The sequence below is a fragment of the Heterodontus francisci genome, chromosome 22 (genome assembly GCF_036365525.1).
Source record: "Heterodontus francisci isolate sHetFra1 chromosome 22, sHetFra1.hap1, whole genome shotgun sequence".
Lineage (NCBI taxonomy): Eukaryota > Metazoa > Chordata > Chondrichthyes > Heterodontiformes > Heterodontidae > Heterodontus > Heterodontus francisci.
Window position 1 is genome coordinate 82,450,142 of NC_090392.1, and position 27,958 is coordinate 82,478,099.

General features: G+C 52.6%; 1 protein-coding gene across 2 annotated transcripts in view; it reads left to right on the plus strand.

Annotated features, from left to right (window-relative positions):
* The window catches only part of LOC137381500 (T-cell surface glycoprotein CD3 delta chain-like), a 145,119-nt gene that overhangs the window by 101,337 nt on the left and 15,824 nt on the right, over positions 1 to 27,958 (plus strand). For both annotated transcript variants that reach the window (XM_068054190.1, XM_068054189.1), the window contains one exon: positions 18,616 to 18,789. In XM_068054190.1, coding sequence (XP_067910291.1) covers positions 18,616 to 18,789 — 174 coding nt within the window. The remainder of the gene's footprint in view (positions 1 to 18,615; positions 18,790 to 27,958) is intronic.

Genomic DNA, 27,958 nt, shown 5'->3' on the forward strand with positions numbered 1-27,958 from the left:
GAGAGAGAGCGACAGGGAGAGCGAGTGAGAGATGCAGGGAGAGAGAGAGAGAGAGACAGGGAGAGAGTGAGAAAGAGAGAGAGAAAGGGAGATGGAGAGAAAGGGAGAGAGAGAGAAAGGGAGAGAGAGAGAGACTGGGAGAGAGAGAGAGAGAGAGACAGGGAGAGAGAGAGAGAGACAGGGAGAGACAGTGAGAGACAGGGAGAGAGAGTGAGTAAAAGTGACCGGGGAGAGAGTGTGAGAGATCCAGGGAGAGAGAGAGAGCATGAGAGAGACAGGGAGAGCGTGAGAGAGACAGGGAGAGAGCGAGAGAGACAGGGAGAGTGAGAGAGAGAGACAGGGAGAGTGAGAGAGAGAGACAGGGAGAGAGAGAGAGACAGGGAGAGAGAGAGAATGTGAGACAGGGAGAAAGAGTGAGAGGGAGCGAGAGAGAGAGAGAGGGAGAGAGTGAGAGAGAGAGAGAGAGGGATGAGAGTGAGAGAGAGAGACAGGGAGAGAGACAAAGAGAGACATGGAGAGAGAGCGTAAGAGAGACAGGGAGAGAGAGAGCGTGAGAGAGACAGGCAGAGAGAGAGACAGACAGGGATAGAGTGAGAGAGAAAGGGAGAGAGAGAGAGAGTGAGATTGGGAGAGAGTGAGACAGAGAGAGAGGCAGAGAGAGAGAGAGACAGGGAGAGAGTGAGAGAGAGACAGGGAGAGAGTGAGAGAGAGACAGGGAGAGAGAGCGTGAGAGAGACAGGGAGAGAGAGAGCGTGATAGAGACAGGCAGAGAGAGAGACAGACAGGGATAGAGTGAGAGAGAAAGGGAGAGAGAGAGAGAGTGAGATTGGGAGAGAGTGAGACAGAGAGAGAGGCAGAGAGAGAGAGAGACAGGGAGAGAGTGAGAGAGAGACAGGGAGAGAGTGAGAGAGAGAGAGAGAGGGAGAGCGAGAGAGAGAGATGGGGAGAGAGACAGTGAGAGAGAGACAGTGAGAGAGAGAGAGAGAGTGAGAGAAAGAGAAAGGGAGAGATCCAGAGAGAGAGAGAGAGTGAGAGAGACGGGGAGAGAGAGTGAGAGAGACATGGGGAGAGAGTGAGAGAGATAGAGAGAGAGAGAGAGGCAGGGTGAGAGTGAGAGACAGGGAGAGAGTGAGAGAGAAAGGGAGAGATAGACTGTGAGACAGGGAGAGAGAGTGAGAGAGAGAGAGAAAGTGAAAGAGAAAGGGAGAGAGAGAGAGAGAGACAGGGAGTGAGAGAGAGAGACAGGGATCGAGAGAGTGAGAGAGAGAGACAGGGAGAGATATCGAGAGAGAGACAGGAAGAGAGAGAGAGGGAGAGAGGGAGAGAGAGTGAGAGATCCAGGAGAGGGAGAGAGAGACAGGGAGAGATTGAGAGAGAAAGGGAGAGAGTGTCATAGATCCAGGGAGAGAGAGTGAGAGATCCAGGGAGAGAGAGAGAGAGAGACAGGGTGAGAGAGTGAGAGAGAGACAGGGTGAGAGAGTGAGAGAGACAGGAAGAGAGAGTGAAAGAGACAGGGAGAGAGAGAGAGAGTGAGACAGGGAGTGAGGGTCAGGGAGAGAAAGAGACAGGGAGAGAGTGAGAGAGAAAGGGAGAGAGAGTGAGAGAGAAAGGGAGAGAGAGTGAGAGAGAAAGGGAGAGAGAGAGAGAGAGAAAGGTGAGAGAGAGAAAGAGAGAGAGAGAGACAGGGTGAGAGAGAGAGAGAGAGAGACAGGGAGTGAGGGTGAGGGAGACAGGGAGAGAGTGAGATAGAGAGAGAGAGTGAGAGACAGGGGGATAGAGTGAGAGATCCAGGGAGAGAGAGAGAGACAGTGAGAGAGAGAGAGAGACAGGGAGAGAGAGTGAGAGAGAAAGGGAGAGAGACTGAGAGAGACAGGGAGCGAGAGAGAGAGGGAGACAGGGAGTGTGAGAGAGACAGGGAGAGAGAGTGAGAGATCCAGGGAGAGCGAGTGAGAGATCCAGGGAGAGCGAGTGAGAGATCCAGGGAGAGAGAGAGAGAGACAGGGGAGAGAGAGTAAGAGAGAAGGAAGAGAGAGTGAGAGAGACAGGGAGAGAGAGAGAGAGAAAGAGACAGGGAGTGAGGGTGAGGGAGACAGGGATAGAGTGAGAGAGAGAGAGAGAGAGACAGGGAGCGAGAGAGAGAGACGAGACAGGGAGTGAGAGTGAGAGATCCAGGGAGAGAGAGTGAGAGATACAGGGAGGGAGAGAGAGTGAGAGAGAGAGACAGGGAGAGATTGAGAGAGAAAGGGAAAGAGAGAGAGAGAGACAGGGAGAGAGAGGAAGAGACAGAGAGAGAGACAGGGAGAGAGTGAGAGAGACAGAGAGAGAGAGAAACAGGGAGAGAGAGAGAGACAGGGAGAGAGAGTGAGAGTCAGGGAGAGAGAGTGAGAGTCAGGGGAGAGAGAGAGAGAGAGAGAGAGGGGAAAGAGAGAGAGAGACAGAGACAGGGAGAGAGAGAGACGGGAGAGAATGAGAGAGAGACAGAGAGAGAGAGAGAGAGACAGGGAGAGAGAGCGTGAGAGAGACAGGGAGAGAGAGAGCGTGATAGAGACAGGCAGAGAGAGAGACAGACAGGGACGAGAGTGAGAGAGAAAGGGAGAGAGAGAGAGAGTGAGATAGGGAGAGAGTGAGACAGAGAGAGAGGCAGAGAGAGAGAGAGACAGGGAGAGAGTGAGAGAGAGACAGGGAGAGAGAGAGCGTGATAGAGACAGGCAGAGAGAGAGACAGACAGGGAGAGAGTGAGAGAGAAAGGGAGAGAGAGAGAGAGTGAGATAGGGAGAGAGAGAGACAGGGAGAGAGTGAGAGAGGGACAGGGAGAGAGAGAGAGACAGGGAGAGAGAGAGAGAGTCAGGGAGATAGTGAGAGAGATGGGGGAGAGAGAGTGAGAGAGACAGCAAGAGAGACAGTGAGAGAGAGACAGGGCGAGAGAGAGAGACAGGGCGAGGAGAGAGAGACAGGGAGAGAGAGAGTGAGAGAAAGGGAGAGAGAGAGAGAGTCAGGGAGATAGTGAGAGAGATGGGGAGAGAGAGTGAGAGAGACAGCAAGAGAGACAGTGAGAGAGAGACAGGGCGAGAGAGAGAGACAGGGCGAGAGAGAGAGACAGGGAGAGAGAGAGTGAGAGAAAGGGAGAGAGAGAGAGTGAGAGACAGGGAGAGAGAGAGAAAAAATGACTGGGAGGGAGAGTGAGAGATCCAGGGGAGAGAGACAGTGAGAGAGAGTAAGAGAGACAGGGAGAGAGAGAGAGAGAGAGACAGGGAGAGTGAGAGAGAAATGGGGGAGAGAGAGAAACAGGGAGAGAGAGAGAGACAGGGAGAGAGAGTGTGAGAGAAAGGGAGAGAGAGTGAGAGAGAAAGGGAGAGAGAGAGAGAGAGAGAGAGAGAGAGACGGAGAGAGAGAGAGAGAGAGAGACAGGGTGAGAGAGAGAGAGACAGGGAGAGAGAGAGAGACAGGGAGAGAGAGAGAGATAGGGAGAGCGAGACAGGGAGAGAGAGAGAGAGACAGGGAGAGAGAGAGAGAGACAGGGAGAGAGAGTGAGAGAGAAAGGGAGAGAGAGTGAGAGAGAAAGGGAGAGAGAGAGAGAGAGAGAGACGGAGAGAGAGAGAGAGAGAGAGAGAGAGACAGCGTGAGAGAGAGAGAGACAGGGAGAGAGAGAGAGACAGGGAGAGAGAGAGAGATAGGGAGAGAGCGAGACAGGGAGAGAGAGAGAGAGACAGGGAGAGAGAGAGAGAGACAGTGAGAAAGTGAGAGCGACAGAGACAGGACGAGAGAGAGAGACAGGGAGAGTGTGAGAGAGATAGATGAGAGAGTCAGAGAGAGAGAGCGACAGGGAGAGCGAGTGAGAGATGCAGGGAGAGAGAGAGAGAGAGACAGGGAGAGAGTGAGAGAGAGAGAGAGAAAGGGAGAGAGAGAGAAAGGGAGAGAGAGAGAAAGGGAGAGAGAGAGAGACTGGGAGAGAGAGAGAGACTGGGAGAGAGAGAGAGAGAGAGACAGGGAGAGAGGAGAGAGAGACAGGGAGAGACAGTGAGAGACAGGGAGAGAGAGTGAGTAAAAGTGACCGGGAGAGAGTGTGAGAGATCCAGGGAGAGAGGGAGAGAGACAGTGATAGAGAGTGAGAGAAACAGCGAGAGAGAGAGAGCATGAGAGAGACAGGGAGAGCGTGAGAGAGACAGGGAGAGAGCGAGAGAGAGACAGGGAGAGTGAGAGAGAGAGACAGGGAGAGAGAGAGACAGGGAGAGAGAGAGAGACAGGGAGAGAGAGAGAATGTGAGACAGGGAGAAAGAGTGAGAGGGGAGTGAGAGAGAGAGAGAGGGAGAGAGAGAGAGAGAGAGGGAGAGAGTGAGAGAGAGAGACAGGGAGAGAGACAAAGAGAGACATGGAGAGAGAGCGTGAGAGAGACAGGGAGAGAGAGAGCGTGAGAGAGACGGAGAGAGAGAGAGAGAGAGAGAGAGAGAGACAGGGAGAGTGAGAGAGACAGGGAGAGAGTGAGAGAGAAAGGGAGAGGGAGAGAGAGTGAGGCAGGGAGAGAGTGAGACAGAGAGGGAGAGAGAGAGAGAGACAGGGAGAGAGTGAGAGAGAGACATGGAGAGAGAGAGAGAGAGATGGGGAGATTGAGTGAGAGAGACAGCGAGAGAGAGTGAGAGAGCCAGAGAGAGAGAGAGTGAGTGAGAGAGAGAGAGAGACAGGGATCGAGAGAGTGAGAGAGAGAGACAGGGAGAGATATAGAGAGAGAGACAGGAAGAGAGAGAGAGGGAGAGAGAGTGAGAGATCCAGGGAGAGGGGAGTGAGAGACAGGGAGAGATTGAGAGAGAAAGGGAGAGAGTGTCATAGATCCAGGGAGAGAGAGTGAGAGATCCAGGGAGAGAGAGAGAGAGAGACAGGGTGAGAGAGTGAGAGAGAGACAGGGTGAGAGAGTGAGAGAGACAGGAAGAGAGAGTGAAAGAGACAGGGAGAGAGAGAGAGAGTGAGACAGGGAGTGAGGGTCAGGGAGAGAAAGAGACAGGGAGAGAGAGAGAGAGAAAGGGAGAGAGAGTGAGAGAGAAAGGGAGAGAGGAGTGAGAGAGAAAGGGAGAGAGAGAGAGAGAGAAAGGGAGAGAGAGAAAGAGAGAGAGAGAGACAGGGTGAGAGAGAGAGAGAGAGACAGGGAGTGAGGGTGAGGGAGACAGGGAGAGAGTGAGATAGAGAGAGAGAGTGAGAGACAGGGAGATAGAGTGAGAGATCCAGGGAGAGAGAGAGAGACAGTGAGAGAGAGAGAGAGACAGGGAGAGAGAGTGAGAGAGAAAGGGAGAGAGACTGAGAGAGACAGGGAGCGAGAGAGAGAGGGAGACAGGGAGTGAGAGTGAGAGAGACAGGGAGAGAGAGTGAGAGATCCAGGGAGAGCGAGTGAGAGATCCAGGGAGAGCGAGTGAGAGATCCAGGGAGAGAGAGAGAGAGACAGGGAGAGAGAGTAAGAGAGAAGGAAGAGAGAGTGAGAGAGACAGGGAGAGAGAGAGAGAGAAAGAGACAGGGAGTGAGGGTGAGGGAGACAGGGATAGAGTGAGAGAGAGAGAGAGAGAGAGAGACAGGGAGCGAGAGAGAGAGACGAGACAGGGAGTGAGAGTGAGAGATCCAGGGAGAGAGAGTGAGAGATACAGGGAGGGAGAGAGAGTGAGAGAGAGAGACAGGGAGAGATTGAGAGAGAAAGGGAAAGAGAGAGAGAGAGACAGGGAGAGAGAGGAAGAGACAGAGAGAGAGAGACAGGGAGAGAGTGAGAGAGACAGAGAGAGAGAGAAACAGGGAGAGAAAGAGAGACAGGGAGAGAGAGTGAGAGTCAGGGAGAGAGAGTGAGAGTCAGGGAGAGAGAGAGAGGGAAAGAGAGAGAGAGACAGAGACAGGGAGAGAGAGAGAGACGGGAGAGAATGAGAGAGAGACAGAGAGAGAGAGAGAGAGACAGGGAGAGAGAGCGTGAGAGAGACAGGGAGAGAGAGAGCGTGATAGAGACAGGCAGAGAGAGAGACAGACAGGGAGAGAGTGAGAGAGAAAGGGAGAGAGAGTGAGACAGGGAGAGAGAGCGTGAGAGAGACAGGGAGAGAGAGAGAGCGTGATAGAGACAGGCAGAGAGAGAGAGAGACAGGGAGAGAGTGAGAGAGAGACAGGGAGAGAGAGAGAGACAGGGAGAGAGAGTGAGAGTCAGGGAGATAGTGAGAGAGATGGGGAGAGAGAGTGAGAGAGACAGCAAGAGAGACAGTGAGAGAGAGACAGGGCGAGAGAGAGAGACAGGGCGAGAGAGAGAGACAGGGAGAGAGAGAGTGAGAGAAAGGGAGAGAGAGAGAGAGTGAGAGACAGGGAGAGAGAGAGAAAAAATGACTGGGAGGGAGAGTGAGAGCCAGGGAGAGAGACAGTGAGAGAGAGTAAGAGAGACAGGGAGAGAGAGAGAGAGAGAGAGACAGGGAGAGTGAGAGAGAAATGGGGGAGAGAGAGAAACAGGGAGAGAGAGAGAGACAGGGAGAGAGAGTGTGAGACAGGGAGAGAGAGAGAGAGAGAGAGGGAAAGAGAGAGAGAGACAGAGACAGGGAGAGAGAGAGAGAGAGAGAGACGGGAGAGAGTGAGAGAGAGACAGAGAGAGAGAGAGAGACAGGGAGAGAGAGCGTGAGAGAGACAGGCAGAGAGAGAGACAGACAGGGAGAGAGTGAGAGAGAAAGGGAGAGAGAGAGAGAGTGAGATTGGGAGAGAGTGAGACAGAGAGAGAGGCAGAGATGAGAGAGAGACAGGGAGAGAGAGAGAGAGAGACAGAGAGAGGGAGAGCGAGAGAGAGAGATGGGGAGAGAGACAGGGTGAGAGAGAGAGAGAGAGAGAGACAGGGAGTGAGGGTGAGGGGAGACAGGGAGAGAGTGAGATAGAGAGAGAGAGTGAGAGACAGGGGGATAGAGTGAGAGATCCAGGGAGAGAGAGAGAGACAGTGAGAGAGAGAGAGAGACAGGGAGAGAGAGTGAGAGAGAAAGGGAGAGAGACTGAGAGAGACAGGGAGCGAGAGAGAGAGGGAGACAGGGAGTGTGAGAGAGACAGGGAGAGAGAGTGAGAGATCCAGGGAGAGCGAGTGAGAGATCCAGGGAGAGCGAGTGAGAGATCCAGGGAAGAGAGAGAGAGAGGGAGAGAGAGTAAGAGAGAAGGAAGAGAGAGTGAGAGAGACAGGGAGAGAGAGAGAGAGAAAGAGACAGGGAGTGAGGGTGAGGGAGACAGGGAGTGAGAGTGAGAGATCCAGGGAGAGAGAGTGAGAGATACAGGGAGGGAGAGAGAGTGAGAGAGAGAGAGACAGGGAGAGATTGAGAGAGAAAGGGAAAGAGAGAGAGAGAGGACAGGGAGAGAGAGGAAGAGACAGAGAGAGAGAGACAGGGAGAGAGTGAGAGAGACAGAGAGAGAGAGAAACAGGGAGAGAGAGAGAGACAGGGAGAGAGAGTGAGAGTCAGGGAGAGAGAGTGAGAGTCAGGGAGAGAGAGAGAGAGAGAGAGAGAGGGAAAGAGAGAGAGAGACAGAGACAGGGAGAGAGAGAGACGGGAGAGAATGAGAGAGAGACAGAGAGAGAGAGAGAGAGACAGGGAGAGAGAGCGTGAGAGAGACAGGGAGAGAGAGAGCGTGATAGAGACAGGCAGAGAGAGAGACAGACAGGGAGAGAGTGAGAGAGAAAGGGAGAGAGAGAGAGAGTGAGATAGGGAGAGAGTGAGACAGAGAGAGAGGCAGAGAGAGAGAGACAGGGAGAGAGAGAGAGAGTCAGGGAGATAGTGAGAGAGATGGGGAGAGAGAGTGAGAGAGACAGCAAGAGAGACAGTGAGAGAGAGACAGGGCGAGAGAGAGAGACAGGGCGAGAGAGAGAGACAGGGGAGAGAGAGAGTGAGAGAAAGGGAGAGAGAGAGAGTGAGAGACAGGGAGAGAGAGAGAGAAAAATGACTGGGAGGGAGAGTGAGAGATCCAGGGAGAGAGACAGTGAGAGAGAGTAAGAGAGACAGGGAGAGAGAGAGAGAGAGAGACAGGGAGAGTGAGAGAGAAATGGGGGAGAGAGAGAAACAGGGAGAGAGAGAGAGATAGGGAGAGAGAGTGTGAGAGGAAGGGAGAGAGAGTGAGAGAGAAAGGGAGAGATGAGAGAGAGAGAGAGAGAGACGGAGAGAGAGAGAGAGAGAGAGACAGGGGTGAGAGAGAGAGAGACAGGGAGAGAGAGAGAGACAGGGAGAGAGAGAGAGATAGGGAGAGCGAGACAGGGAGAGAGAGAGAGAGACAGGGAGAGAGAGAGAGAGACAGGGAGAGAGAGTGAGAGAGAAAGGGAGAGAGAGTGAGAGAGAAAGGGAGAGAGAGAGAGAGAGAGAGACGGAGAGAGAGAGAGAGAGAGAGACAGCGTGAGAGAGAGAGAGACAGGGAGAGAGAGAGAGACAGGGAGAGAGAGAGAGAGAGTCAGGGAGATAGTGAGAGAGATGGGGAGAGAGAGTGAGAGAGACAGCAAGAGAGACAGTGAGAGAGAGACAGGGCGAGAGAGAGAGACAGGGAGAGAGAGAGAGACAGGGGAGAGAGAGAGAGATAGGGAGAGCGAGACAGGGAGAGAGAGAGAGAGAGATAGGGAGAGCGAGACAGGGAGAGAGAGAGAGAGACAGGGAGAGAGAGAGAGAGACAGTGAGAAAGTGAGAGCGACAGAGACAGGACGAGAGAGAGAGACAGGGAGAGTGTGAGAGAGATAGAGAGAGAGTCAGAGAGAGAGAGCGACAGGGAGAGCGAGTGAGAGATGATAGGAGAGAGAGAGAGAGAGAGACAGGGAGAGAGTGAGAGAGAGAGAGAGAAAGGGAGAGAGAGAGAAAGGGAGAGAGAGAGAAAGGGAGAGAGAGAGAGACTGGGAGAGAGAGAGAGACTGGGAGAGAGAGAGAGAGAGAGACAGGGAGAGAGAGAGAGAGACAGGGAGAGACAGTGAGAGACAGGGAGAGAGAGTGAGCATGAGAGAGACAGGGAGAGCGTGAGAGAGACAGGGAGAGAGCGAGAGAGAGACAGGGAGAGTGAGAGAGAGAGACAGGGAGAGAGAGAGAGACAGGGAAGAGAGAGAGAGACAGGGAGAGAGAGAGAATGTGAGACAGGGAGAAAGAGTGAGAGGGAGCGAGAGAGAGAGAGAGGGAGAGAGTGAGAGAGAGAGAGAGAGGGAGAGAGTGAGAGAGAGAGACAGGGAGAGAGACAAAGAGAGACATGGAGAGAGAGCGTGAGAGAGACAGGAGAGAGAGAGCGTGAGAGAGACGGAGAGAGAGAGAGAGAGAGAGAGAGACAGGGAGAGTGAGAGAGACAGGGAGAGAGAGTGAGAGAGAAAGGGAGAGAGAGAGAGAGAGAAAGGGAGAGAGAGAAAGAGAGAGAGAGAGACAGGGTGAGAGAGAGAGAGAGAGACAGGGAGTGAGGGTGAGGGAGACAGGGAGAGAGTGAGATAGAGAGAGAGAGTGAGAGACAGGGAGATAGAGTGAGAGATCCAGGGAGAGAGAGAGAGACAGTGAGAGAGAGAGAGAGACAGGGAGAGAGAGTGAGAGAGAAAGGGAGAGAGAGTGAGAGAGAAAGGGAGAGAGAGAGAGAGAGAAAGGGAGAGAGAGAAAGAGAGAGAGAGAGACAGGGTGAGAGAGAGAGAGAGAGACAGGGAGTGAGGGTGAGGGAGACAGGGAGAGAGTGAGATAGAGAGAGAGAGTGAGAGACAGGGAGATAGAGTGAGAGATCCAGGGAGAGAGAGAGAGACAGTGAGAGAGAGAGAGAGACAGGGAGAGAGAGTGAGAGAGAAAGGGAGAGAGACTGAGAGAGACAGGGAGCGAGAGAGAGAGGGAGACAGGGAGTGAGAGTGAGAGAGACAGGGAGAGAGAGTGAGAGATCCAGGGAGAGCGAGTGAGAGATCCAGGGAGAGAGAGAGAGAGACAGGGAGAGAGAGTAAGAGAGAAAGGGAGAGAGACTGAGAGAGACAGGGAGAGAGAGAGAGAGATCCAGGGAGAGCGAGTGAGAGATCCAGGGAGAGCGAGTGAGAGATCCAGGGAGAGAGAGAGAGAGACAGGGAGAGAGAGTAAGAGAGAAGGAAGAGAGAGTGAGAGAGACAGGGAGAGAGAGAGAGAGAAAGAGACAGGGAGTGAGGGTGAGGGAGACAGGGATAGAGTGAGAGAGAGAGAGAGAGAGAGAGAGAGAGACAGGGAGCGAGAGAGAGAGACGAGACAGGGAGTGAGAGTGAGAGATCCAGGGAGAGAGAGTGAGAGATACAGGGAGGGAGAGAGAGTGAGAGAGATAGACAGGGAGAGATTGAGAGAGAAAGGGAAAGAGAGAGAGAGAGACAGGGAGAGAGAGGAAGAGACAGAGAGAGAGAGACAGGGAGAGAGTGAGAGAGACAGAGAGAGAGAGAAACAGGGAGAGAAAGAGAGACAGGGAGAGAGAGTGAGAGTCAGGGAGAGAGAGTGAGAGTCAGGGAGAGAGAGAGAGAGAGGGAAAGAGAGAGAGAGACAGAGACAGGGAGAGAGAGAGACGGGAGAGAATGAGAGAGAGACAGAGAGAGAGAGAGAGAGACAGGGAGAGAGAGCGTGAGAGAGACAGGGAGAGAGAGAGCGTGATAGAGACAGGCAGAGAGAGAGACAGACAGGGAGAGAGTGAGAGAGAAAGGGAGAGAGAGTGAGACAGGGAGAGAGAGCGTGAGAGAGACAGGGAGAGAGAGAGCGTGATAGAGACAGGCAGAGAGAGAGAGAGACAGGGAGAGAGTGAGAGAGAGACAGGGAGAGAGAGAGAGACAGGGAGAGAGAGTGAGAGTCAGGGAGATAGTGAGAGAGATGGGGAGAGAGAGTGAGAGAGACAGCAAGAGAGACAGTGAGAGAGAGACAGGGCGAGGAGAGAGAGACAGGGCGAGAGAGAGAGACAGGGAGAGAGAGAGTGAGAGAAAGGGAGAGAGAGAGAGAGTGAGAGACAGGGAGAGAGAGAGAAAAAATGACTGGGAGGGAGAGTGAGAGCCAGGGAGAGAGACAGTGAGAGAGAGTAAGAGAGACAGGGAGAGAGAGAGAGAGAGAGAGAGACAGGGAGAGTGAGAGAGAAATGGGGGAGAGAGAGAAACAGGGAGAGAGAGAGAGACAGGGAGAGAGAGTGTGAGACAGGGAGAGAGAGAGAGAGAGAGAGGGAAAGAGAGAGAGAGACAGAGACAGGGAGAGAGAGAGAGAGAGAGAGACGGGAGAGAGTGAGAGAGAGACAGAGAGAGAGAGAGAGACAGGGAGAGAGAGCGTGAGAGAGACAGGCAGAGAGAGAGACAGACAGGGAGAGAGTGAGAGAGAAAGGGAGAGAGAGAGAGAGTGAGATTGGGAGAGAATGAGACAGAGAGAGAGGCAGAGAGAGAGAGAGACAGGGAGAGAGAGAGAGACAGAGAGAGGGAGAGCGAGAGAGAGAGATGGGGAGAGAGACAGGGTGAGAGAGAGAGAGAGAGAGACAGGGAGTGAGGGTGAGGGAGACAGGGAGAGAGTGAGATAGAGAGAGAGAGTGAGAGACAGGGGGATAGAGTGAGAGATCCAGGGAGAGAGAGAGAGACAGTGAGAGAGAGAGAGAGACAGGGAGAGAGAGTGAGAGAGAAAGGGAGAGAGACTGAGAGAGACAGGGAGCGAGAGAGAGAGGGAGACAGGGAGTGTGAGAGAGACAGGGAGAGAGAGTGAGAGATCCAGGGAGAGCGAGTGAGAGATCCAGGGAGAGAGAGAGAGAGGGAGAGAGAGTTAGAGAGAAGGAAGAGAGAGTGAGAGAGACAGGGAGAGAGAGAGAGAGAAAGAGACAGGGAGTGAGGGTGAGGGAGACAGGGATAGAGTGAGAGAGAGAGAGAGAGAGACAGGGGAGCGAGAGAGAGAGACGAGACAGGGAGTGAGAGTGAGAGATCCAGGGAGAGAGAGTGAGAGATACAGGGAGGGAGAGAGAGTGAGAGAGAGAGACAGGGAGAGATTGAGAGAGAAAGGGAAAGAGAGAGAGAGAGACAGGGAGAGAGAGGAAGAGACAGAGAGAGAGAGACAGGGAGAGAGTGAGAGAGACAGAGAGAGAGAGAAACAGGGAGAGAGAGAGAGACAGGGAGAGAGAGTGAGAGTCAGGGAGAGAGAGTGAGAGTCAGGGAGAGAGAGAGAGAGAGAGAGAGGGAAAGAGAGAGAGAGACAGAGACAGGGAGAGAGAGAGACGGGAGAGAATGAGAGAGAGACAGAGAGAGAGAGAGAGAGACAGGGAGAGAGAGCGTGAGAGAGACAGGGAGAGAGAGAGCGTGATAGAGACAGGCAGAGAGAGAGACAGACAGGGAGAGAGTGAGAGAGAAAGGGAGAGAGAGAGAGAGTGAGATAGGGAGAGAGTGAGACAGAGAGAGAGGCAGAGAGAGAGAGAGACAGGGAGAGAGTGAGAGAGGGACAGGGAGAGAGAGAGAGACAGGGAGAGAGAGAGAGAGTCAGGGAGATAGTGAGAGAGATGGGGAGAGAGAGTGAGAGAGACAGCAAGAGAGACAGTGAGAGAGAGACAGGGGCGAGAGAGAGAGACAGGGCGAGAGAGAGAGACAGGGAGAGAGAGAGTGAGAGAAAGGGAGAGAGAGAGAGTGAGAGACAGGGAGAGAGAGAGAAAAAATGACTGGGAGAGAGAGTGAGAGATCCAGGGAGAGAGACAGTGAGAGAGAGTAAGAGAGACAGGGAGAGAGAGAGAGAGAGAGACAGGGAGAGTGAGAGAGAAATGGGGGAGAGAGAGAAACAGGGAGAGAGAGAGAGACAGGGAGAGAGAGTGTGAGAGAAAGGGAGAGAGAGTGAGAGAGAAAGGGAGAGAGAGAGAGAGAGAGAGAGACGGAGAGAGAGAGAGAGAGAGAGACAGGGTGAGAGAGAGAGAGACAGGGAGAGAGAGAGAGACAGGGAGAGAGAGAGAGATAGGGAGAGCGAGACAGGGAGAGAGAGAGAGAGACAGGGAGAGAGAGAGAGAGACAGGGAGAGAGAGTGAGAGAGAAAGGGAGAGAGAGTGAGAGAGAAAGGGAGAGAGAGAGAGAGAGAGAGACGGAGAGAGAGAGAGAGAGAGAGACAGCGTGAGAGAGAGAGAGACAGGGAGAGAGAGAGAGACAGGGAGAGAGAGAGAGATAGGGAGAGCGAGACAGGGAGAGAGAGAGAGAGACAGGGAGAGAGAGAGAGAGACAGTGAGAAAGTGAGAGCGACAGAGACAGGACGAGAGAGAGAGACAGGGAGAGTGTGAGAGAGATAGAGAGAGAGTCAGAGAGAGAGAGCGACAGGGAGAGCGAGTGAGAGATGCAGGGAGAGAGAGAGAGAGAGACAGGGAGAGAGTGAGAGAGAGAGAGAGAAAGGGAGAGAGAGAGAAAGGGAGAGAGAGAGAAAGGGAGAGAGCGAGAGACTGGGAGAGAGAGAGAGACTGGGAGAGAGAGAGAGAGAGAGACAGGGAGAGAGAGAGAGAGACAGGGAGAGACAGTGAGAGACAGGGAGAGAGAGAGAGTAAAAGTGACCGGGAGAGAGTGTGAGAGATCCAGGGAGAGAGGGAGAGAGACAGTGATAGAGAGTGAGAGAAACAGCGAGAGAGAGAGAGCATGAGAGAGACAGGGAGAGCGTGAGAGAGACAGGGAGAGAGCGAGAGAGAGACAGGGAGAGTGAGAGAGAGAGACAGGGAGAGAGAGAGAGACAGGGAGAGAGAGAGAGACAGGGAGAGAGAGAGAATGTGAGACAGGGAGAAAGAGTGAGAGGGAGCGAGAGAGAGAGAGAGGGAGAGAGTGAGAGAGAGAGAGAGAGGGAGAGAGTGAGAGAGAGAGACAGGGAGAGAGACAAAGAGAGACATGGAGAGAGAGCGTGAGAGAGACAGGGAGAGAGAGAGCGTGAGAGAGACGGAGAGAGAGAGAGAGAGAGAGAGACAGGGAGAGTGAGAGAGACAGGGAGAGAGTGAGAGAGAAAGGGAGAGGGAGAGAGAGTGAGGCAGGGAGAGAGTGAGACAGAGAGGGAGAGAGAGAGAGAGACAGGGAGAGAGTGAGAGAGAGACATGGAGAGAGAGAGAGAGAGATGGGGAGATTGAGTGAGAGAGACAGCGAGAGAGAGTGAGAGAGCCAGAGAGAGAGAGAGTGAGTGAGAGAGAGAGAGAGACAGGGATCGAGAGAGTGAGAGAGAGAGACAGGGAGAGATATAGAGAGAGAGACAGGAAGAGAGAGAGAGGGAGAGAGAGTGAGAGATCCAGGGAGAGGGAGAGAGAGACAGGGAGAGATTGAGAGAGAAAGGGAGAGAGTGTCATAGATCCAGGGAGAGAGAGTGAGAGATCCAGGGAGAGAGAGAGAGAGAGACAGGGTGAGAGAGTGAGAGAGACACAGGGTGAGAGAGTGAGAGAGACAGGAAGACAGAGTGAAAGAGACAGGGAGAGAGAGAGAGAGTGAGACAGGGAGTGAGGGTCAGGGAGAGAAAGAGACAGGGAGAGAGTGAGAGAGAAAGGGAGAGAGAGTGAGAGAGAAAGGGAGAGAGGAGAGAGAGAGAAAGGGAGAGAGAGAAAGAGAGAGAGAGAGACAGGGTGAGAGAGAGAGAGAGAGACAGGGAGTGAGGGTGAGGGAGACAGGGAGAGAGTGAGATAGAGAGAGAGAGTGAGAGACAGGGAGATAGAGTGAGAGATCCAGGGAGAGAGAGAGAGACAGTGAGAGAGAGAGAGAGACAGGGAGAGAGAGTGAGAGAGAAAGGGAGAGAGACTGAGAGAGACAGGGAGCGAGAGAGAGAGGGAGACAGGGAGTGAGAGTGAGAGAGACAGGGAGAGAGAGTGAGAGATCCAGGGAGAGCGAGTGAGAGATCCAGGGAGAGAGAGAGAGAGACAGGGAGAGAGAGTAAGAGAGAAAGGGAGAGAGACTGAGAGAGACAGGGAGAGAGAGAGAGAGATCCAGGGAGAGCGAGTGAGAGATCCAGGGAGAGCGAGTGAGAGATCCAGGGAGAGAGAGAGAGAGACAGGGAGAGAGAGTAAGAGAGAAGGAAGAGAGAGTGAGAGAGACAGGGAGAGAGAGAGAGAGAAAGAGACAGGGAGTGAGGGTGAGGGAGACAGGGATAGAGTGAGAGAGAGAGAGAGAGAGAGAGAGAGACAGGGAGCGAGAGAGAGAGACGAGACAGGGAGTGAGAGTGAGAGATCCAGGGAGAGAGAGTGAGAGATACAGGGAGGGAGAGAGAGTGAGAGAGAGAGACAGGGAGAGATTGAGAGAGAAAGGGAAAGAGAGAGAGAGAGACAGGGAGAGAGAGGAAGAGACAGAGAGAGAGAGACAGGGAGAGAGTGAGAGAGACAGAGAGAGAGAGAAACAGGGAGAGAAAGAGAGACAGGGAGAGAGAGTGAGAGTCAGGGAGAGAGAGTGAGAGTCAGGGAGAGAGAGAGAGAGAGGGAAAGAGAGAGAGAGACAGAGACAGGGAGAGAGAGAGACGGGAGAGAATGAGAGAGAGACAGAGAGAGAGAGAGAGAGACAGGGAGAGAGAGCGTGAGAGAGACAGGGAGAGAGAGAGCGTGATAGAGACAGGCAGAGAGAGAGACAGACAGGGAGAGAGTGAGAGAGAAAGGGAGAGAGAGTGAGACAGGGAGAGAGAGCGTGAGAGAGACAGGGAGAGAGAGAGCGTGATAGAGACAGGCAGAGAGAGAGAGAGACAGGGAGAGAGTGAGAGAGAGACAGGGAGAGAGAGAGAGACAGGGAGAGAGAGTGAGAGTCAGGGAGATAGTGAGAGAGATGGGGAGAGAGAGTGAGAGAGACAGCAAGAGAGACAGTGAGAGAGAGACAGGGCGAGAGAGAGAGACAGGGCGAGAGAGAGAGACAGGGAGAGAGAGAGTGAGAGAAAGGGAGAGAGAGAGAGAGTGAGAGACAGGGAGAGAGAGAGAAAAAATGACTGGGAGGGAGAGTGAGAGCCAGGGAGAGAGACAGTGAGAGAGAGTAAGAGAGACAGGGAGAGAGAGAGAGAGAGAGAGAGACAGGGAGAGTGAGAGAGAAATGGGGGAGAGAGAGAAACAGGGAGAGAGAGAGAGACAGGGAGAGAGAGTGTGAGACAGGGAGAGAGAGAGAGAGAGAGAGGGAAAGAGAGAGAGAGACAGAGACAGGGAGAGAGAGAGAGAGAGAGAGAGAGAGACGGGAGAGAGTGAGAGAGAGACAGAGAGAGAGAGAGAGACAGGGAGAGAGAGCGTGAGAGAGACAGGCAGAGAGAGAGACAGACAGGGAGAGAGTGAGAGAGAAAGGGAGAGAGAGAGAGAGTGAGATTGGGAGAGAGTGAGACAGAGAGAGAGGCAGAGAGAGAGAGAGACAGGGAGAGAGAGAGAGACAGAGAGAGGGAGAGCGAGAGAGAGAGATGGGGAGAGAGACAGTGAGAGAGAGACAGTGAGAGAGAGAGAGAGAGTGAGAGAAAGAGAAAGGGAGAGATCCAGAGAGAGAGAGAGAGTGAGAGAGACGGGGAGAGAGAGTGAGAGAGACATGGAGAGAGAGTGAGAGAGATGGAGAGAGAGTGAGAGAGATAGAGAGAGAGAGGCAGGGCGAGAGAGAGAGACAGGGAGAGAGTGAGAGAGAAAGGGAGAGATAGACTGTGAGACAGGGAGAGAGAGTGAGAGAGAGAGAGAAAGTGAAAGAGAAAGGGAGAGAGAGAGAGAGAGACAGGGAGTGAGAGAGAGAGACAGGGAGTGAGAGTGAGAGATCCAGGGAGAGAGAGAGAGAGATACAGGGAGAGAGAGAGAGAGATACAGGGAGAGAGTGAGAGAGACAGGGAGAGAGTGAGAGAGAAAGGGAGAGAGAGAGAGAGAGAGAGAGAGAGACAGGGAGAGAGAGTCATAGATCCAGGGAGAGAGAGAGTGAGAGGTCCAGAGAGAGAGAGACAGGATGAGAGAGTGAGAGAGACAGGAAGAGAGAGTGAGAGATCCAGGGAGAGAGAGAGAGAGACAGGGAGAGAGAGTGAGAGAGAGAGAGAGAGACAGGGAGAGAGAGAGAGAGAGAGAGAGTGAGAGAGAAAGGGAGAGAGAAAGGGAGAGAGACTGAGAGAGACAGGGAGAGAGATAGAGAAAGAGACAGGGAGTGAGAGTGAGAGAGACAGGGAGTGAGAGTGAGAGAGACAGGGAGAGAGAGTCATAGATCCAGGGAGAGGGAGAGAGAGTGAGAGATCCAGGGAGAGAGAGAGAGAGACAGGGAGAGAGAGTAAGAGAGAAGGAAGAGACACTGAGAGAGACAGGGAGAGAGAGAGAAAGAGACAGGGAGTGAGGGTGAGGGAGACAGGGATAGAGTGAGAGAGACAGAGAGAGAGAGTGAGAGATACAGGGAGGGAGAGAAGGTGAGAGAGAGAGAGTGAGAGAGAGAGACAGGGCGAGAGAGAGAGACAGGGAGAGAGAGGAAGAGACAGAGAGAGAGAGACAGGGAGAGAGTGAGAGAGACAGAGAGAGAGAGAAACAGGGAGAGAGTGAGAGTCAGGGAGATAGTGAGAGATGGGGAGAGAGAGTGAGAGAGACAGCGAGAGAGAGTGAGAGAGAGAGTGAGAGAGAGAGACAGGGCGAGAGAGAGAGACAGGGAGATAGTGAGAGAGAAAGGGAGAGAGAGAGTGAGAAAGGGAGAGAGAGAGTGAGAGACAGGGAGAGAGAGAGAAAAAGTGACTGGGAGAGAGAGTGAGAGATCCAGGGAGAGAGACAGGGAGAGAGAGAGAGAGACAGGGAGAGAGAGAGAGAGACAGGGAGAGTGAGAGAGAAAGGGGGAGAGAGAGAGAGTGTGAGACAGGGAGAGAGAGAGAGAGGGAAAGAGAGAGAGAGAGATAGACGGGAGAGAGTGAGAGAGAGACAGGGAGAGAGAGTGAGAGAGACAGGGAGAGAGTGAGAGAGAAAGGGACAGGGAGAGAGAGTGAGATAGGGAGAGAGTGAGACAGAGAGAGAGGCAGAGAGAGAGAGAGACAGGGAGAGAAAGACAGGGAGACAGAGAGAGAGATCCAGAGAGAGAGAGAGAGCGAGAGAGAGAGATGGGGAGAGTGAGAGAGAGAGACAGGGCGAGAGAGAGAGACAGGGAGAGAATGAGAGAGAAAGGGAGAGAGAGAGTGTGAGACAGGTAGAGAGATTGAGAGAGAGAGAGAGAGAGAGAAAGAGAAAGGGAGAGATCCAGAGAGAGTGAGAGAGACGGGGAGAGAGAGTGAGAGAGACAGGGAGAGAGAGTGGGAGAGACAGGGAGAGAAAGTGAGAGAGACAGGGAGAGAGAGAGAGAGAGAGGCAGGGCGAGAGAGAGAGAGACAGGGAGAGAGTGAGAGAGAAAGGGAGAGATAGACTGTGAGACAGGGAGAGAGAGTGAGAGAGAGAGAGAAAGTGAAAGAGAAAGGGAGAGAGAGAGAGATCCAGGGAGAGAGAGTGAGAGATCCAGGGAGAGAGAGTGAGAGATCCAGGGCGAGATGGAGAGAGAGACAGGGAGCGAGAGAGAGAGAGAGACAGGGAGAGAGAGAGAGAGAGACAGGGAGAGAGAGAGAGAGATCCAGGGGGGGAGAGAGAGAAAGAGAATGAGAGAGAGAAAGGGAAAGGGAGAGAGAGAGAGACAGGGAGCGAGAGAGCGAGAGAGACAGGGTGAGAGAGTGAAAGAGAGGGAGGGACAGAGAGAGAGAGAGAGAGAGAAGAAGAATGACAGAGAGTCCTCACCAGGTTACCAAGTTCATATTTTTATTTTTTTTTCAGAATTTGAGAGGGTTGGCAATGACCTCAAACTGAGCTGTAAACAAGGAGATTTAGTCCTTGAAGGAGGAGAAATGAATGGCGTTCGGACTTTGATGTTGACTGATTTTGTCTCTGGAAACTATCACTGCAAAGGAGATACAGCAGAGGAAACCAAATTCCTTCTGTACTTTGAGCGTAAGTTTTCCTTCTATTTGATTTGTAGGCTTTTGATTGGGGTTGATCACATCTCTTGCCCCGCAGTAGCCTGGGGTTTTGCAGCTGTCGAGTTGCCTATGGCAATGTGTGTGTGTGATGATGGAGAGGCTGGGAATGTGAGTGGGTGATGATGGAGTGGCTGGGAATGTGAGTGGGTGATGATGGAGTGGCTGGGAATGGGAGTGGGTGATGATGGAGTGGCTGGGAATGGGTGTGAATGGGAATGGGTGATGATGGAGTGGCTGGGAATGCGAGTGGGTGATGATGGAGTGGCTGGGAATGGGAGTGGGTGATGATGGAGTGGCTGGGAATGGGTGTGAATGGGAATGGGTGATGATGGAGTGGCTGGGAATGCGAGTGGGTGATGATGGAGTGGCTGGGAATGGGAGTGGGTGATGATGGAGTGGCTGGGAATGGGAGTGAATGGGAATGGGTGATGATGGAGTGGCTGGGAATGCGAGTGGGTGATGATGGAGTGGCTGGGAATAGGAGTGGGTGATGATGGAGTGGCTGGGAATGGGTGTGAATGGGAATGGGTGATGATGGAGTGGCTGGGAATGCGAGTGGGTGTTGATGGAGTGGCTGGGAATGGGAGTGGGTGATGATGGAGTGGCTGGGAATGCGAGTGGGTGTTGATGGAGTGGCTGGGAATGGGAGCGGGTGGTGATGGAGTGGCTGGGAATGCGAGTGGGTGTTGATGGAGTGGCTGGGAATGCGAGTGGGTGATGATGGAGTGGCTGGGAATGGGAGTGGGTGTTGATGGAGTGGCTGGGAATGCGAGTGGGTGATGATGGAGTGGCTGGGAATGCGAGTGGGTGTTGATGGAGTGGCTGGGAATGCGAGTGGGTGATGATGGAGTGGCTGGGAATGGGTGTGAATGGGAATGGGTGATGATGGAGTGGCTGGGAATGCGAGTGGGTGATGATGGAGTGGCTGGGAATGGGAGTGAATGGGAATGGGTGATGATGGAGTGGCTGGGAATGCGAGTGGGTGATGATGGAGTGGCTGGGAATGGGTGTGAATGGGAATGGGTGATGATGGAGTGGCTGGGAATGCGAGTGGGTGATGATGGAGTGGCTGGGAATGGGAGTGGGTGATGATGGAGTGGCTGGGAATGGGAGTGGGTGATGATGGAGTGGCTGGGAATGCGAGTGGGTGTTGATGGAGTGGCTGGGAATGGGAGCGGGTGGTGATGGAGTGGCTGGGAATGGGATCGGGTGGTGATGGAGTGGCTGGGAATGCGAGTGGGTGTTGATGGAGTGGCTGGGAATGCGAGTGGGTGGTGATGGAGTGGCTAGGAATGCGAGTGGGTGGTGATGGAGTGGCTGGGAATGGGTGCGGGTGGTGATGGAGTGGCTGGGAATGGGAGCGGGTGGTAATGGAGTGGCTGGGAATGGGAGCGGGTGGTGATGGAGTGGCTGGGAATGCGAGTGGGTGATGATGGAGTGGCTGGGAATGGGAGTGAATGGGAATGGGTGATGATGGAGTGGCTGGGAATGGGAGTGGGTGATGATGGAGTGGCTGGGAATGGGAGTGGGTGATGATGGAGTGGCTGGGAATGCGAGTGGGTGATGATGGAGAGGCTGGGAATGGGAGTGAATGGGAATGGGTGATGATGGAGTGGCTGGGAATGGGAGTGGGTGATGATGGAGTGGCTGGGAATGCGAGTGGGTGATGATGGAGTGGCTGGGAATGCGAGTGGGTGTTGATGGAGTGGCTGGGAATGCGAGTGGGTGGTGATGGAGTGGCTAGGAATGCGAGTGGGTGTTGATGGAGTGGCTGGGAATGGGATCGGGTGGTGATGGAGTGGCTGGGAATGGGATCAGGTGGTGATGGAGTGGCTGGGAATGGGAGCGGGTGATGATGGAGTGGCTGGGAATGGGATCGGGTGGTGATGGAGTGGCTGGGAATGGGAGTGGGTGATGATGGAGTGGCTGGGAATGGGAGCGGGTGTTGATGGAGTGGCTGGGAATGGGAGTGGGTGATGATGGAGTGGCTGGGAATGGGAGTGGATGGTTATGGAGTGGCTGGGAATGGGATCAGGTGCTGATGGAGTGGCTGGGAATGGGAGCGGGTGATGATGGAGTGGCTGGGAATGGGAGTGGATGGTTATGGAGTGGCTGGGAATGGGAGTGGATGGTTATGGAGTGGCTGGGAATGGGAGTGGATGGTGATGGAGTGGCTGGGAATGGGAGTGGGTGATGATGGAGTGGCTGGGAATCTGCGCGGGTGATGATGGAGTGGCTGGGAATGGGAGTGGATGGTTATGGAGTGGCTGGGAATGGGAGTGGATGGTTATGGAGTGGCTGGGAATGGGAGTGGATGGTGATGGAGTGGCTGGGAATGGGAGTGGGTGATGATGGAGTGGCTGGGAATGTGCGCGGGTGATGATGGAGTGGCTGGGAATGGGAGTGGATGGTTATGGAGTGGCTGGGAATGGGAGTGGGTGAGGATGGAGTGGCTGGGAATGTGCGCGGGTGATGATGGAGTGGCTGGGAATGGGAGCGGGTGGTGATGGAGTGGCTGGGAATGGGAGTGGATGGTGATGGAGTGGCTGGGAAAGGGATCGTTTGGTGATGGCGTGGCTGGGAATGGGAGTGGGTGGTGATGGAGTGGCTGGGAATGGGAGCGGGTGGTGATGGAGTGGCTGGGAATGGGAGCGGGTGGTGATGGAGTGGCTGGGAATGGGATCGGGTGGTGATGGAGTGGCTGGGAATGGGAGCGGGTGGTGATGGCGTGGCTGGGAATGGGATCGGGTGGTGATGGCGTGGCTGGGAATGGGAGAGGGTGCTGATGGAGTGGCTGGGAATGGGAGCGGGTGGTGATGGAGTGGCTGGGAATGGGAGCGGGTGGTGATGGAGTGGCTGGGAATGGGAGCGGGTGGTGATGGAGTGGCTGGGAATGGGATCGGGTGGTGATGGCGTGGCTGGGAATGGGAGAGGGTGCTGATGGAGTGGCTGGGAATGGGTGCGGGTGGTGATGGAGTGGCTGGGAATGGGATCGGATGGTGATGGCGTGGCTGGGAATGGGAGAGGGTGCTGATGGAGTGGCTGGGAATGGGAGCGGGTGGTGATGGAGTGGCTGGGAATGGGAGCGGGTGGTGATGGAGTGGCTGGGAATGGGATTGGGTGGTGATGGAGTGGCTGGGAATGGGAGCGGGTGATGATGGAGTGGCTGGGAATGGGAGCTGGTGTTGATGGAGTGGCTGGGAATGGGATCGGGTGGTGATGGCGTGGCTGGAAATGGGAGTGGGTGGTGATGGAGTGGCTGGGAATGGGATCAGGTGGTGATGGAGTGGCTGGGAATGGGATCAGGTGGTGATGGAGTGGCTGGGAATGGGAGTGAGTGGTGATGGAGTGGCTGGGAATGGGAGTGGGTGGTGATGGCGTGGCTGGGAATGGGAGTGGGTGGTGATGGAGTGGCTGGGAATGGGAGCGGGTGGTGATGGAGTGGCTGGGAATGGGAGTGAGTGGTGATGGAGTGGCTGGGAATGGGAGTGGGTGGTGATGGAGTGGCTGGGAATGGGAGCGGGTGGTGATGGAGTGGCTGGGAATGGGAGTGAGTGGTGATGGAGTGGCTGGGAATGGGAGCGGGTGGTGATGGAGTGGCTGGGAATGGGAGCGGGTGGTGATGGAGTGGCTGGGAATGGGAGTGGGTGATGATGGAGTGGCTGGGAATGGGAGCGGGTGGTGATGGAGTGGCTGGGAATGGGAGTGAGTGGTGATGGAGTGGCTGGGAATGGGAGTGGGTGGTGATGGAGTGGCTGGGAATGGGAGTGGGTGGTGATGGCGTGGCTGGGAATGGGAGTGGGTGGTGATGGAGTGGCTGGGAATGGGAGCGGGTGGTGATGGAGTGGCTGGGAATGGGATCGGGTGGTGATGGTTACCAGATGCCAGCTGTCTGACAGGTTGTGCTCTTCATACCTGTGTCTAGGAGCCCTCCTGATCCCACCAAACATTTGTGACACTTCATGGGATAAAAATGAATTTGCATTTCTATAGCACCTTTAACTTGTTCACAACTGATAGAATAACAAACTCTTGCAACACAGAAGGAGGCCATTTGGCCCATCCTGCGTGTACCAGCTCTTTGGCAGATCTAACCAGCTAGTCCGACCCCATGTCCCTTTCTTCTTTAAATGTTTCTCCTTTAACAATACTAAAACGTGCTAAATTGCTTCACTGAAACATTATCAAACAAAATTTGACACCAAACCACAGAAGGAGGGTAACCAAGGGCTTTGTCAAACAGGTAGGTTTCTAGGATCGTAGGAAATAGGAGCAGGAGTAGGCCATTCAGCCCATCGAGCCTGCTTCACCATTCAAACAGATCATGGCTGATCATCTACCTTTATGCCATTTTTCCACACTATCACTGTATCCCTTGATGTCGTTGGTATTCAGATATCTATTGATTTTCTGTCTTGAACGTGCTCAATGACTGAGCTTCCACAGACCTATGGGGTAGAGAATTCCACAGATTTACCACCCTCTGAGTAAAGAAATTCCTCCTCATCTCAGTCTTAAATGGCCTGTCCCTTATTCTGTACTGTGTCCCCTGGTTCTAGACTCGTCAGCCAGAGGAAACATCCTATTCACATCCACCCTGTCACACTCGGCCAATAAAGGAAAGAATTCCATATGCCTTCTTCACCACTCTATCTACCTGTCCTGCCACCTTCAGGGACCTGTGGACATGCACTCCAAGGTCTCTCACTTCTTCTGCCCCTCTCAATATCCTCCTGTTTTGTGTATTCCCTCGCTTTATTTGTCCTCCCCAAATGCATTACCTCACACTTCTCCAGACTGAATTCCATTTCCCACTTTTACGCCCACTCAACTAAACCATTTTTGTCATTCTGGAGTCTACAGCTATCCTCTCCACTATCAACTACACAGCCAATTTTTGTATCTTCTGCAAATTTCTCAATCCAGCCTCCCACATTTAAGTCCAAATCATTAATATGTACCACAAACAGCAAGGCACCCAACACTGAGCCCTGTGGAACGCCACTGGAAACAGCTTTCCATTCACAAAAACATCCATTGACTACTCCCCTTTGTTTCCTGCCACTGAGCCAATTCTGGATCCAACCTGCCACATTCCCCTGTATCCCACAGCTTTCATTTTACTGACCAGTCTGCCGTACGGGACCTTGTCAAGTGCCTTACTAAAATCCACGTAGATCACATCCACTGCACTACCTTCACCAATCCTCCTTGTTACTTCCTCAAAAAATTCAATTAATTAAGACACGACCTTCTCTGAACAAATCCATGCTGACTATCCCTGATTAATCCGTGCCTTTCTAAGTGACTGTTTATCCTCCCTGGTGATTTATCCACTTTCAAGGATGTCAGATCCTCTAGTACTTCCTCTCTCATTATGCTTATCGTATCTAATATTTCACACTCTTCCTCTTTAACTACAATGTCTGCATCATCCCTCTCCTTTGTGAAGACAGAGACAAAAAACTTATGAAGAACTATGCTCACATCTTCTGAATCCACGCATAATTACTTTGTACGTCTCTGATAGGCCCTACCCTTTCCTTAGTTATCCTCTCGATCTTAATGTACTGATAAAACATTGTTAGTGAGAAAGGTGTCTTGGGGTCTTTTACTGTCTTCACCTGGTCTTACCGTAACAGGGTTTAATTTTTAAACACACTTTGTATAAACTGACTTGGGTTGCATTCGAGTGCTCCAATGGAAGTTTGGTAACTGAGGATAATTAAGGGTTAATTTTATCTTAAATCTAATCTGTCTTTTATTTAGCAGATTAACTTAACAGTTGCTGTTAGGGTTGGAGAAGGTGAGTTTTAGACCAGCTTTAAACAGGGTTCACTCAGGCTCTGCTTGCAGCTGCACCTTGTTAATTAGAAAATTGGCTTAAACCAGTTTTCATGGGGCTCGAGTCAGTCAGTATAAAAGTGGGCCATCTTACAATGCTGACTTGGGTTGCATTAGAGTGCTACAGTGGAAGTTTGGTAACTGAGGAAGTTCGGTGAGGAGCTCCTTTCATTTCTGACCTGACCTCAGAGTGAGGGGAGCTGACAGCTTCCAAAGAGCACAGCTGAATGGGAGAAGACTCGGAGGGCGGAGTTCCGGACCAGTAAGTATAAAAAACTTACCTCTGGTAAAAAAGCTGAAAGTGATGTCCCAGGAAAGCTGTGACCTGATTGGCTGGTAGGGAATTTTTTTACTGAATTTGAAAATAAAACATTGATAAAAATTGATTAAAACCCTAATTAACTAATTAATAAGTTAGTAGTGCAGTGGTTAGCACTGCAGCCTCACAGCTCCAGGGACCCGGGTTCGATTCTGGGTACTGCCTTTGTGGAGTTTGCAAGTTTTCCCTGTGTCTGTGTGGATTTTCGCCGGGTGCTCCGGTTTCCTCCCACATCCAAAGACTTGCAAGTTGATAGGTAAATTGGCCACTGTAAATTGCCCCTAGTGCAGGGAGGTGATAGGGAATATGGAATTACTGTAGGGTTAGTATAAATGGGTGGTTGTTGGTCGGCACAGACTCGGTGGGCCGAAGGGCCTGTTTCAGTGCTGTATCTCTAAATAAATAAAAAATCTAGATAAGTAGAGTAACTAAACCAGAGGAAGGAGATTACTGTATTTAGTTAGCATTTAATATTTATAGTAGGAATCTAGCACGAGGGACCATATAGTTAATTATAATAATTTAGGAAGGATTTAATAAGTATTTATTTTAAATTAATTAGTGTTAGAAATGTCAGTTAGAGGGGTGAAGTGCTTCACCTGTGAGATGTGGGAGGTCCGTGACGCTTCCAGTGTTCTGGATGACTACATCTGCAGGAAGTGTGCCCAGTTGCAGCTCCTCACAGACCGCATGGATCGGTTGGAGCAGCAACTGGATGCACTTAGGAGCATGCAGGTGGCAGAAAGTGTCATAGACAGGAGTTTTAGAGAAGTGGTTACATCCAAGGTGCCGGCAGATAGATGGGTGACCGCTAGAAGGGGCAGGCAGTCAGTGCAGGAATCCCCTGTGGCTATCCCCCTCTCTAACAAGTATACCATTTTGGATACTGTTGGGGGGGATGGCCTATCAGGGGAAAACAGCAGCAGCCAGAGCAGTGGCACCACGGCTGGCACTGTTGTTCAGCAGGGAGGGACAAAGCGCAGAAGAGCAATAGTTCTAGGGGACTCTATAGTCAGGGGCACAGATAGGCGCTTCTGTGGACGTGAAAGAGACTCCAGGATGGTATGTTGCCTCCCTGGTGCCAGGGTCAAAGATGTCTCTGAACGGACAGGGGGCATTCTGAAGGGGGAGGGTGAACAGCCAGAGGTTGTGGTACACATCGGTACCAATGACATAGGCAGGAAGAGTGATGAGGTCCTGCAGGGGTAGTTTAGGGAGTTAGGTAGAAAGTTAAAAGACAGGACCTCGTGGGTTGTAATCTCAGAATTACTCCCTGTGCCACATGCCAGTGAGGCTAGAAATAGGAATATAGTGCAGCTAAACACGTGGCTGAACAGCTGGTGTAGAAGGGAGGGTTTCAGATATCTGGACCATTGGGATCTCTTCAGGGACAGATGGGACCTGTACAAGAAGGACGGGTTGCATCTAAACTGGAGGGGCACAAATATCCTGGCTGCGAGGTTTGCTAGCGTCACTCGGGAGGGTTTAAACTAGTGTGGCAGGGGGGTGGGAACCAGAGCAGTAGGACAGCTAGTGAAGTACATGAGGGGGAACTAGTAAATAAGGCCAGCAGGACTAAGAGGAAGAGCAGGCAGGGAGATGTTGCTGAGCACAGCGGGACTGGTGGTCTGAAGTGCATTTGTTTCAATGTGAGAAGTATAACAGGTAAGGCAGATGAACTTAGAGCTTGGATTAGTACTTGGAAATATGATGTTGTTGCTATTACAGAGACTTGGTTGAGGGAAGGGTAGGATTGGCAGCTAAATGGTCCAGGATTTAGAAGCTTCAGACGGGATAGAGGGGGATGTAAAAGGGGTGGGGGAGTTGCATTACTGGTTAAGGAGAATATCACAGCTGTACTGCAGGAGGACACCTCAGAGGGGTCATGCAGCGAGGCAATATGGGTGGAGCTCAGGAACAGGAAGGGTGCAGTCACGATGTTGGGGGTTTACTACAGGCCTCCCAACAGCCAGTGGGAGGTAGAGGAGCAGATATGTAGACAGATTTTGGAAAGATGTAAAGGTAACAGGGTTGTAGTGGTGGGTGATTTTAACTTCCCTGATATTGACTGGGACTCACTTAGTGCTAGGGGCTTGGATGGGGCAGAATTTGTAAGGAGCATCCAGGAGGGCTTCTTGAAACAATATGTAGATAGTCCAACTAGGGATGGGGTCATACTGGACCTGGTATTGGGGAATGAGCCCGGCCAGGTGGTCGGAGTTTCAGTGGGGGTGCATTTCGGGAGCAGTGACCATAATTCCATAAGTTTTAAGGTACTTGTGGATAAGGATAAGAGTAGTCCTCGGGTGAAGGTACTAAATTGGGGGAAGGCTAATTATAACAATATTAGGCAGGAACTGAAGAATTTAGATGGGGGGCGGCTGTTTGAGGGTAAATCAACATCTGACATGTGGGAGTCTTTCAAACGTCAGTTGATCAGAATCCAGGACCAGCATGTTCCTGTGAGGAAGAAGGATAAGTTTGGCAAGTTTTGGGAACCTTGGATAACGCGGGATATTGTGAGCCTAGTCAAAAAGAAAAAGGAAGCATTCGTAAGGGCTGGAAGGCTAGGAACAGACGAATCCCTTGAGGAATATAAAGACAGTAGGAAGGAACTTAAGCAAGGAGTCAGGAGGGCTTAAAGAGGTCATGAAAAGTCATTGGCAAACAGGATTAAGGAAAATCCCAAGGCTTTTTAGACGTATATAAAGAGCAAGAGGATAACTAGGGAAAGGGTTGGCCCACTCGAGGACAGAGAAGGGAATCTGTGTGGAGCCAGAGGAAATGGGCGAGGTACTAAATGAGTACTTTGCATCAGTATTCACCAAAGAGAAGGACTTGGTGGATGATGAGCCGAGGGAAGGGAGTGCAGATAGTCTCAGTCATCTCATTATCAAAAAGGAGGAGGTGTTGGGTGTCTTGCAAAGCATTAAGGTAGATAAGTCCCCAGGGCCTGATGGGATCTACCCCAGAATAC